General features: G+C 49.8%; 1 protein-coding gene across 1 annotated transcript in view; it reads right to left on the bottom strand.

The window, feature by feature from the left end:
* UBAP2L (ubiquitin associated protein 2-like) overlaps positions 1–8,622 on the bottom strand; it is a 29,010-nt gene extending 20,388 nt beyond the window's left edge. Inside the window, exons 1-8 of the mRNA XM_009999787.1 lie at positions 8,537–8,622; positions 8,319–8,322; positions 7,916–7,993; positions 7,442–7,552; positions 3,833–4,001; positions 3,402–3,497; positions 2,660–2,705; positions 1,703–1,815 (exon numbers count right to left, since the gene is read on the bottom strand). Coding sequence (XP_009998089.1) covers positions 1,703–1,815; positions 2,660–2,705; positions 3,402–3,497; positions 3,833–4,001; positions 7,442–7,552; positions 7,916–7,993; positions 8,319–8,322; positions 8,537–8,622 — 703 coding nt within the window. The remainder of the gene's footprint in view (positions 1–1,702; positions 1,816–2,659; positions 2,706–3,401; positions 3,498–3,832; positions 4,002–7,441; positions 7,553–7,915; positions 7,994–8,318; positions 8,323–8,536) is intronic.
* Between the last annotated feature and the right edge of the window lie 3,372 nt (positions 8,623–11,994).

Below are 11,994 nucleotides of genomic sequence, written 5' to 3' on the forward strand. Positions count from 1 at the left end.
ACAGAGCAGGGAGGCGATGGCAGCAGAACAGAGCACTATGCTGAGGGAACAGCATGGGGACACCAGCAAGGCACAGCTTTTGGGATGAGAGACCAGCTGCCTCCTGCTGCTTCCTCTGGGGTGGGACATGGAGCTGCTCTGGCTGCTGAGGAGCAGTTCAAATTTCCACAATCCACAAGATTTTGGGTTAACCTCTCCCCGTTTCCATTTGAGGTGTCAGTATTAGTAAAAAGCACTCAGAGAAAATGTCAAATATTCATTACAATGAACAAATAAAGAGAGACAAGAATGACATATCCACAGATATTTCAAGTTTGTTTTTAAAAAAAGCTATAAAGTAAAAGGTATCCGGGGCAGTTAGTGCACCTGGATGAATCGTACCAGGAGCAGTGTCAAATTTTCGGGGATAATTTGCCCCCTCACCCCCAATGAAATCAAGTCCTGAAACAAAACAAAAACAGAAAAGAAAGACGAGTGAAATTTTGACTTCCAAGAGGTGAAGGTGAGTTTTACTGCCCCCACGTACACCAGTCACATTGTACCTGTGGATATTAATTTCAAGAGATACCTGTGGCTACTAACACGGAAACCAAACGACCACACACAAGTGAACAGCTTCATTGTACCATCAAACTCATGTTGTGCTGTAGCACCAGAGCTAATTTGAGTTGTTCTGTCAGACAAACCTCCCATTCCCCCCCAACCACACTCTTACCCACTTTGTTCCACAACTCCACTAAACACCAACACAGTAAAAAAAAAATAAAAAAAAATCACCACCACACAGAAGCCTGTTGAGACTAAAACTGCACCACTCTTTGGCAGTTGGCAAGATGATGATCACTCAATCTGCTCCTGTTTTACAAAACCATGTTTATTCCCCCACCCTTTTTTTTCAAAACAGCTCTTCCTTTTCTGGAAAAAAACCCCAACAAACCAACACCAAAAATACCCCAACAAAAAAACCCCAAAACACAAACCAGCCAAAAAAATCCTACACTAACAGTGTGCAGAGGTATCACAGTTCACCATCCTTTACTTCTGTCTTTCCAAAGCTATAAAGTTTTCAGCAAGTACAAAAAAATCTAGAAGTTGCCCAAAGCAACATGAAAATGGTTGTGAACGTTTCTCAGAACCTGGATGTGGTGTTTACTTGAATGCTCCAAAATCACAGAAAAACAATTTGATTTCATGGTGGTGTGAGACAGCTCCTTAAAACAACATCAACAACACAAGCACTCCTAAAAACCCCACAACAGACTCATCAAAATCCAGCATTGTCCCTTGTCACTCTCCAGTTGGATCTCAACTGGAGTGGCATTCCCTGGAGGATGCACTGAATACTGAGAGAACTTCCATGTGTTTATCACTCTACAGTTAATAAAAAGACTTTTCCAAAGAGGCAACATGGTTTCTGCTGGAAAACAAACAGAGCCAAGTGTTCCTGTGCCAGTTTGTGCATACACAAACTCACACCAGAACAATCACCCAGCTCCTGGTATCCAACGTGGTGACCCAACAGAAGCAAAGGCACCTCTGGATGTGAAGAAAAGGGCCACAAATCCATCTCTGAACCGACAACTTGTTCCTCTGTCCCTGAACCAAAGACCTTCCCAAAGCCTCCTCAGCGAAACCGGTTGGACACAAACCCCACTCACTCACTAAACACCAACGACCAAACCCAAGCCTGAAGGCCACTTACTTGTGCCATCATCTGGCTCGAAGCTGCCCGTGTTGTTCCACGTGTTGTTGTTGCTGTTCCCGTAGTTCTCGTCCGCACCGGCCGGCTCGGCGTAGTCGGCAGGGTTGAAAGTTCTGTAAGAAACATGAAGATGGGACATTTTTACTCCTACCTAAGCATTCCTAGGGGTCTGGAGAAGCAGCCTTACGAGGAGAGGCTGAGGGAGCCGGGGCTGTTCAGCCTGGAGAACAGGAGGCTGAGAGGAGACCTCGTTGCTCTCCACAACTACCTGAGAGGAGGTTGTGGTGAGGTGGGTGTTGGGCTCTTCTCCCTGGTGACCAGTGACAGGACAAGAGGAAATGGGGTCAAGCTGCACCAGGGGAGGTTCAGGCTGGATACGAGGGAAAACTTATTCCCAGAAAGAGTGGTGAGGCCTTAGAACAGGCTGCCCAGGGAGGTGGTGGAGGTACCATCTCTGCAGGTGTTCAAAAAAAGGGGTAGATGTGGTGTTTCATAGGATGGTTTAGTGGTTGGGGATTGTAGGGTGGATGGTTGGACTTCATGATCTTGAAGGTCTTTCCCAACCTTGATGATGATTCAGATTCCCATTGCTGAAAGTGTTCAAGGGCATCTTGAATGGGGCTCTGAGCAACCTGGTCTAGTGGGAGATGTTCCTGCCCATGCAGGGGGGTTGGAACTAGATGATCTTTAAGGTCTCTTCCAACCCAAACCATTCCATGAATCTACGATTTTTAAAAGCAACTGACTTTATTCAGACCATGACACAACTCCAAAGCCAGTGCCCTCAACAGACGGACGCTTCAGCTCCACCAGCTATTCCAAACTGAAGTTAGTATGATGCACTTTGGGCTTCATTAATAAAAATAAAAGGAAGAGCAGAACACAGACGACTGATGCCAACAGCACTATTCATGGACAAAGACTTACTGTGGCTGTGATGGTACCAGTGACACTCACCCCATGCCTTGGGCAGAAAATCTTCCCCCTCGCCTTCCAGAGCCACCTGCAAACAGACACACAGTGTTGAGCAGCTCTGAATCACCAGGAAAAGAAACATGTGAATGTGTGGACTTCTGATGCCCAGAACATGAGAGTGGTGAGGATCTTCATGAGCTGATGGCATTTCCAGCCAAGTCTTCATATGACCTCAGATGGCTGGCAGTGTAACTCCAGGCTCAGGTGAAGTGCCCAGCTGGCACAAACCACCAGTACACTGGTCCTGATTTCTGCAGCTGTGCCCTCAGCAACTGTGCTGTCTGAGCAGCACAGACATTGTGGAAAAAGGAACTTCCACCACTGAGTATTTAAAAACCAAGCCAAGTGTTTGCACAGCAATGGTGCCCAGAAACACACATGCAAGAACAAGGAAGATCCATGTTCTGTTCCTAACAAGGACCTGGGCCACCTGCCAAACAGTCACCTGTTTTTTTTTTAACTTCCCACCTCGATGCAATAAAGCCCCATTGTTTTTTCAACTCCACAGATGGAACGTAGGGCCTAGATGCTCTTTTTAGGGTGCTTAAGATGGGGAAGTTAACATGTAGGCACCAAGTTTAAGCACAAGAACAGGAAAATCAAGGGCTTACTTTCAGTTTGGTGATTCCTCCCATAAAAGAGGTTTTCCAAGCACAGGGAGGTCACAGATCTGCTGATGTAGTTCTTCCCCTCCCACCCCCTCTGACCTGAACCCCCTGTGTACCTCGGCCTCGGCCACGTCCCCGTCTCCCTCTTTCTGTGCCTCTTCCAGAAGATCCTCCACTCTTACCACCATCAAGTCCATTCTCCTGGCCCCGAACTGGAAGACAGAAAGATGCAAAGACAATGTCAAGATTCCTCTTGCTTTAGGGAGGATACAAGACCAGACCTCACACACCAAAGAACAGCAGGCTTGTGGGAAACCAGGCTGCCAAACACTCCCATCACTTCTTTCATTCCAGCCGATAGCACCAAGGGCGGCACCCAAGGAATCAGCAACAACAGAGGAACATCAAACACTGCCACGCACACAGGGATGGGTTTTTCCTCAAAATGCATCTGCCCCAGCAGCTTTACTGGCAGCTTTTATAGGGAAGGAAGTGCCTGGGTGTGCAGCAGGACAGAGAGGGGTGTTAGGAAGGGGCAGGTCCCTACACTCTCTCCCACGGCTGGTCCCCCGGCCCCGCCTGGGCAGCCCACCACGTCGCCGGCTGAAATCCCGATCCCTCTCCCGGTTTTCTTTGCTTTCTTCACTGGGTTCTGTCTGTCCACTCTCCTTCTGTCCTGAGACACCTTTCTTCTTCCCGACCATTTCCCAGGAATGCTGCAGGTTTGTAAAGGGGAAAGAAGTTAATCACAGTTTGATGGATGCAGGATGCAAACACACACGTTTAAACACGCCACAGGGACCATAACAAAGGTCTCCAGAAAAATAGTTTCCAGCCCAATTTATTCTAGAAGAGTCTCTCAACCTACACACATGACGGCTTTTCCTTCAAGGAAAGCTCTCTTCCAGCTGATTGGAACGCAGTTTGAGATAACAGCACATGAGTTATTCTATTTCTGCAAAGATCTGCTCTTAAACAGAGTGGGCATAATACTTCAGTTCAAAGCACAGATCATTTTCACCTGTTTAGGGGGAAAGAAACCTGCCATTTGATGGGGGCCACTGCTTTGGGGAGCTCTCAGAATAACCCAGGTAAATGTTCCAAAGTGCTCTGCAGCCAGTATTTTGGGGTAAGTTACTCTCTTTAATGCTTTGTGATTTTAGTAATTGAAAACAAACCCCTCCCCTAAAACACCAGCTCACAGGGAGAGGGGCAGCACAGACTTTATCCTACAGCCAAGTTCAAGTCACCCCAAGTTCCACTGGCAGGAGCTAACCATGACTCCAGCTTGCTGCCACAGGTTGGTTCATTTTATGACAGTCTGCAGTGCTTTCAGATTCTTAAATTGATGCCACACACTGTTAGGACAATTAAAAATAGTCACAAGTCACTGACAGACACCCAAAACCGTAACCAGCAGACAAGTGCACAGCTGGTGTTGGATGGCACCACACAGGGACAGTGAGGGAAAAACCCAGAGAGGTACAAAATGCCTTCAAACCCAAGGCTCCACAGGTATCTGGCTCAGAAGAAAATTGAGGGAAATATTTACTTTGAATACCATTAATTTTAAGCCAAATCCAACTCAACAGCCAATCCAGCTCCTTCACTGTTTGAAATACAGCATGTTATGAGTAACTAGCTCAGCAGGTGAGCTGTCCTCATCAGCACAGGAGTATCCAAGCAATTAGCACGTCTACTTCTTATCAGAAAATCCCCTTTACTGGATTGCTGCACAGGCTCAATCCAGGCCAGAAGCAGCTCCAAGAACTTTGACACATCTGAGCACTGCAGGTCCTGGCCCACAGCCCCCAGGGCACCCCAAGCTCTGCTCTCCCAGCTCCCTTCTGCCTCCACACTTCTCCTGCAGCAGCAGCTCTCATGCTGCTGGGGCTTCCAGCTGCTCAAGTACAGGAGGTTCAACTACAAAAGGGGGTTTATGCTGCACACTCTCCTGGCTGCTGTTTTCAGGAGAACTGTGGTTATCTGGGGAATGCAGCTGCTGTGGCAGCAGGGGTCTGCACTGCTCTAAAAGCTGCTGGTTACTAGAGGTGTGGAGGAAAAATGCAGTCACAGCTGAACTTTGCCTCAGCAAGAAACATTCGTATCATCCCCCTTCCTAAAAAGATTTTTCCAACAGCTATTTGTTCAGCCTGGAGAAGAAAAGGCTCCAGGGAGGACTTCAAGCAGCTTCCAGTGCCTGAAAGGGCTCCTGGAAAGCTGGGGAGGGACTTGGGACAAGGGCAGGGAGGGATGGATGAAAACTGGGAGAGGGAGATTGAGGTTGGAGATGAGGAAGGAATTCTTGGCTGTGAGGGTGGGGAGACCCTGGGCCAGGTTGCCCAGGGAAGCTGTGGCTGCCCCATCCCTGGGGGTGTTGAAGGGGAGGTTGGATGGGGCTTGGAGCAACCTGGGCTGCTGGGAGGTGTCCCTGCCCATGCAAGGGTGGGACTAGACGATCTTGAAGGTCCTTTCCAACCCAAACCATCCCATGGTTCTGTGACTCCGTTTTGTTCAGCTGTCAATGGACAAAAGCTCCCTACAGACAGGGAAGAAGCCTGATATGCTGCCCTGAACGTGGCTGGTGCCAAAGCCAGCAAAGCACCCAACCTTGGGGAGCAGCCACACTACACAGAACAATCCGGGCTCTCCAGCTTGCCCAGCTACTCAGGGCTAATACTGAGGAAAAAAAAAAGAGACAAGGCCTAATATTCTGCAGTGATATTTAGAGCCTCAACTTGTTAACAAGAACTGAGTCAGGTTCAGCCAGGGCAGAATGATGGGAGGATGCATCTGGTCAGAGGCAGTTTGGAAGGATCTGATATTCACAGCCTTCTTATGAGGCTGTATCAGAACTCACGTCCCTGCTGTCAGAAAGGGAAGGTCATCCCGCACACCAGGCAGGAGGTTCCTCCTAAGCAAGGGCTCACTTCTTTTCACATCTGACTTTGGTTTGCCTGAGACAGGCACCTGCATGAGTGGCAGCACTAGAGCCTGACTCCACAGAAAGACAAACAGCAAAAAGACCCTCACAACCCAACAATGTGGGCAGCAGCACACAAACCCATCAGCAGAGCGCTGAGAGGGAAGTGTTTAGAGTCAGAGACACAAAACTGCATTAATCTACCAAAAAGAAACCCCAGCTGACACACACTGGCCTCTCACAGAGTGGCAGCAGGGTTGGGGTTGGAAGGAACCTCTGGAGATCATCTAGTCCAACCCTCCTGCCAGAGCAGGGTCACCCAGAGCAACACAGGTTACAGTAACACAGGTTACTGTGCTACCTGCTCAACATAGATCACTCAGCCCTCACGGGAAGAGACAAGTTACTTCCCACTCACAGCAGAGTGAAAGATCACATGGACACCACTGCACTGCTGTGGGGGTGCTTGGATCCAGAAGGACTAGGAACTCAATGATTTATTGCATTTTCCCCTCTACACTCTGCTGGCCACATTGTGCTGTGCAAGCAGCACATAGAAACCAGGACACAACCACACTTTACATGCTACTTGTCATAGAATCATGGAATGGCTTGGGTTGGAAAGGACCTTCAAGATGATCTAGATCCAACCCCTGGGCAGGGACACCTCCCAGCAGCCCAGGCTGCTCCAAGCCCCATCCAACCTGCCCTTTCAACACCCCCAGGGATGGGGCAGCCACCACTTCCCTGGGCAACCTGCCCCAGGCTCTCCTCACCCTCACACTCCACAATTCCCTCCTCAGCTTCAACCTGCAGCTCCCTCTCCCACTTTTCATCCCTCCCCCTCATCCCATCCCTCCCTGCCCTTGTCCCAAGTCCCTCCCCAGCTTTCCTGGAGCCCCTTCAGGCCCTGGAAGCTGCTCTAAGGTCTCCCTGGAGCCTTCTCTTCTCCAGGCTCAATACCCTAATTCTCCCAGCCTGACTCCAGAGCAGAGCTGTTCCAGCCCTCCCATCATCTCCGGGGCCTCCTCTGGACTCTTTCCAACAGCTCCATGTCCTCCCTGTGTTGGGGGCTCCAGAACTGGATGAAGTGCTCCAGGTGGGGTCCCAAAAGCAGAGTGGAACTACTCAGTCATGTTGACCCCCGTTATCCAGACACTGCTCTGTGTCTTGTCTCCAGACAGACAGTGACATTGCGCCAGGCCTCACCAGCTGCCCAGGACCCAACCCTACCGTGTCCGGGTTGCCCTCCAGCAGCACGTTGATGGCTCTGTTGACATCCCCATTGCAGTCATGCAGAGCAATCACACACTCATCCTGGTTCTTGCCTGTGATGTCAATCAGCTGTAGAGAAGACAACACCCTGGTCAGCATGTTCCAAACCAAGGCGGCACCAAAATCTCTATGGAAGTTGAATCCCAAACCAGAAATCCAAGAGAGATGTGTCAGGGTTTTGGATTCTCTCCAGCCTCCTCAGCAGAAAGTAACTGAGGGTGGGAATTTCTGAGCTACTGTTGTTTCACCACAACCCAACCTACCACATCCTTTTCTCAGGGTAACACCATTCCCTGCATTCTGGGGAACAAGTCAGTCCAAGGAAATTTAGGGAGCAGCCAGCTGTATCCCTCCCAGCCCCCCAGCACTCAGAGTACTCCCAACATGGATCTCCCCTTCCCATCCCATTCACCCTCCCCCTTCCACACTCACTTGTTTCACCTTCTCCTCAAAGTCAGCGTCGTTGTGGTCTGAAATCATCTGTGCAAGTCGGATCTGTTCTGCAGTGGCCTAAGGAATCATATGGAAAGAGAGCAGGGTTAGAATAGGGTATTCCCAACAGACCTTCCTCCAAAGGTCATTCCATGTCCCCAAGACTTCTGGAAAGGAATCCATTGATGATTAAGAGATGCAAACAAGGGCCAGGAAGAGGAAAGCTCCAGAGAGAAAGGCAGACAGAAGAGAAGGGAGAGAGGGGAGTCTGGAAGAAAGGGACATTCCATTGGATGCCCTGTGGCAGCAGGTGAGCCACAACCACCTCACCTGTGTCCATTCTGAGGCAGACCTCACCACCACCAGAACATCAAGACCATCAAGCAGGCAGCTCCTCAGCCACTTGCCTCCAGTACAGTGAACAGGGAACAGTCAGAGGGAACTAAATCCCAGTCTCAGCCCTGGCTCTCACCTGGAGACAGGGATGCAGGAGCCCCATGGGCAGTGCCTGCCCAATTAACTGGGCTGTGCAGGAAGCTCGTTAGGCCAAGCCCAGTCCTCAGTGCTGGGCCAGGCAGGGATGCCAGGGCTCCACCTCCAAGCTAACCTGTTTCCATGGACGCTGCCCCTTCGTGCTGTGTCTGGCTCTGTGTCTGTGTCTGCTCCCAGTTCCCCCGGGCTCGGTTAGTGCCCACCGATGTCATCATTTACAGTATATACAAATAACAGTATTTACAAGGTAGAACTCTGTGGTGGGTCAGGGGAGAAGAGAGAACAGACTGTTAGAAACCAAAAATAAAAGGCAGCAGCACCCAGACTGACCGAGGCAGTGAGTAAAACCATGGCAGGCCCTCATCCTCCCCAACACGTCCCCAAAAGCCATAGCACTGCCACGTGTCCCTGAGACAAAAAGACCACCTGTACATCTGGGGGGTTCTCCATGATGGAGAGCTCCAAATGAAGCATCATGTGCAGCCAACAGGACCCAGGAGCAGAAGTACTTGGGGTAAAGGGTTCCATAGATTCATTAAGGTTGGAAAGGACCTTAAAGATCATCAGGTTCCAACCCCTCTGCTATGAGCAGGGACACCTCCCACTAGATTTAAGGACTTGCTGCTAAAACTCCTGAGTGGGCAAGGATCTGCCATGCCCAGGGCTGTAGGAGCTACTGGAGCAAGGAACACTTGGAAAAACAGAAACGTCACTTTGAGAGCAGAACACCTCAGAGCCTCAGACACATCAGCTACTTCCCTTTTTCCTTTCTTGCCTTCAAAGCCAGACAGGGAAGTAAAAACTCTCCAGTAATAAGTGGTGCTACAGGTTTGTGGGACATTGTATTAAAGAAACACTGTCCCTGCAGAATTGCCTGTTTCTGCTTCCTTCAGTTACTGCTCAGAACTGGAAAGATTAAGTTTTCTTCTCCTGAGAGTTCTACATTTAAAAACTATGAAAAATGTGAACTCAATGTCCACAAGGAGTAACAGCCAGCAAGGCCAGCAGGTAACTGCTTGAGGCAAAAAGTCCCAGAGTTGAGGCCAAGGAGGATCCAACACAAGAGGAGTTTTATAACCTCACACTGGGCTTTGGGAAGAGCCCAACCTGGATGGACAGAAAAGGATCAGAATGGAGCAGTTCTGCTCTGCCTCTTGTCCCCCAGGTGCAAGGGATGCCAGCACATCCCATGGTACTGGGATTGCTCTTTCCAACCCCCTAAAAACTCAGTAATTGCAAACTTCACACGTTCAGGTTTTGTTAACACGACTGTGACACCCTGATCCAAAGCAGCAGGGTCTGTTCCAGGTGCTGGTGCTGCAAGGAGACCCTCAGGACAGGGGAAGGAGCCACAGACAGAGCGTGAGAGCAGGGAAGAAACCTGAGCAAGAAAATCCAACCTGCAGGATACAATCTAAATGTTGCTGTGAACACCAAGAGGGCAAGACCCAGCATGCAAAGAGGGGAAAGGTCCAAAGCAGCATCAGTAAAGAGCCCTGCAAGGCCTGGGGAGTAACAGTCCAGGCTGGACTGGGCTGAGAGACCCCCCTGAGAGCACAGAGACCCAAACATCACCTCTGCCCCATGGCTCCATGCACGCTCCACCACTCCTGCTCCCATATCTAAGCTCTCGTTTGGAGGCAAGTTCTCCAACACTCCTGCAGCTTCCCAGGAAGCCTCAACTCACCCTTGGCCACCCCTGCCCCACAGCAACTTGCAACCACAGGCTTCCACCTCCACAGGGCCAAGGTTTATCAGGGAATCACAGAATGGTTTGGGTTGGAAGGGACCTTAGAGACCATCTAAATCCAACTCCCTGCATGGGCATGGACACCTCCCAGCAAGCCAGGCTGCTCCAAGCCCCTTCCATCCTGCCCTTCAACACCCACAGGGATGGGGCAGCCACAGCTTCTCTGGGCAACCTGGCCCAGGGTCTCTCCACCCTCACAGCCAAGAATTCCCTCCTCACGTCCAAACAACTCAAGCTGCCTCTCCAGCCCCTGAGGTGAGTGTGACACTGAGATTTAAGAAAGAGCATCAAGCCTGGGATGCACCCAAGCAGAGCAGTCCAAGCCTCCCAGACCACACCATCCCTCCCACACTCCACGCAGGCTCCTTCCCCACCACGTTTATTTTTGCTCTTCACCGCCACGTCTCTCCCAGTTCTAAGTGTTTCATGCACAAACAAGTTGTCAGATTAAACCAATTTGGCAGCAGAACTGCAGGCCCAGAGGGAAACAATCCTGCACATTTGCAGGAACTTAATCTGCAATTTCAATAGGACCCAGTTCCAGCCTCTGCTGCCCCCAACCTTTGTGCAGTGGCTGGGCATTGTTCAACAGCTGCCACCCTCCCTCCTGCCCAGCTGCATTTCTGCCACCATCAAATCATGAGTATTTTTTTCTTTAAACATACAAAAAAAACCCCACAACAACCCCCCCCCCAAAAAAAAACCACCAAAAAACAAGCCCAAAACAATCCACAAGAAAAACATCTATTCTAGACATCTCAGCCAGGCCCTGACCCTGCTAAGACTATGGGGAAGGGGGTGTCCCCACACAACACCCCACATGCTGCATGGAGGGAACAGGACTCAGCTGGTAAATTTATTCCTCAATCCTGTAACTTCAGAACAGCTTCAGGGCAACATTTAACTGTAAATCATGGTTATCCTGACACTTGAACTGGCCCTGCACAGAAGTAACAATAAAAACAAGTTTACCAACAAGAAAAGTGGTTTACCTCTTTTTTTTTGGTTGTTGTTTTCCAAAGAACAAAGCCAGAGATATTCACCAAGAGGGACAGAATAAAAAAGACTGGCTCCAGCCAAATGAAATTGTGGCTGATCCAGACCCAAAGAACCAGCATTAAACTGGGCAAACACCTCATGTTTCAAGACAACAGGAAAGAGACACATTCAGACAGGATTTAGGGAAAACAAGAAGCTTCCCAGCTACAGGTTCCAACACCTTTTCTTCCAAGAAACAGCAAGAAACACAACACACTTTGCTGTTACCCCCTTTTCAAACAACACCTCTGCTTGCCTTCCATGCCTAGAGAGGGGAGGGTCTTGGCTACACGAGAAGTCTCCAGAAAAAGAGGTGATACAGGAATGTAAGGAACTGTTCATTTTATTAGAAATTTCAGGTAAGTTACAATTTTAGAACAAGGATCTGTTAGTCACATCCACTATCCCCAGCTGGGCCAGACCTGCCAGCTGATGCTGGGCCAGTCCCAGCACATCCCAGTCTCAGTTTCCCTTATCTGTTAATACAGAAAAATGAGTATTTCCATCCCCTTCTGACTTAATTGAATCGTGCCAAAGGCTCCGAAGCTCCAAAGGAAAGGACCACAGAGGGCAAAGCTTTCAGAAAGATTTTCCTGCAACGTGGAGCAGAACAAGCACCCGAAAAGAGCCAGACACGGGGGGGTCTGGTTGGTCAGTGTTATGAGTTTTCCTCCGGAGCAAACACACTGAGGCTGCAAAGTGAATCACTTCCGTGTGTGCAGAGTACAAGATTTGGGGGGGATACCCCCGGATACGTCACCAGAGCCCCCGGGGTGGGCAGCGGCTTTATTGGGAAGCC

The sequence above is a fragment of the Chaetura pelagica genome, unplaced genomic scaffold (assembly GCF_000747805.2).
Source record: "Chaetura pelagica isolate M959 unplaced genomic scaffold, ChaPel_1.0 scaffold686, whole genome shotgun sequence".
In the NCBI taxonomy this organism is placed as follows: Eukaryota; Metazoa; Chordata; class Aves; order Apodiformes; family Apodidae; genus Chaetura; species Chaetura pelagica.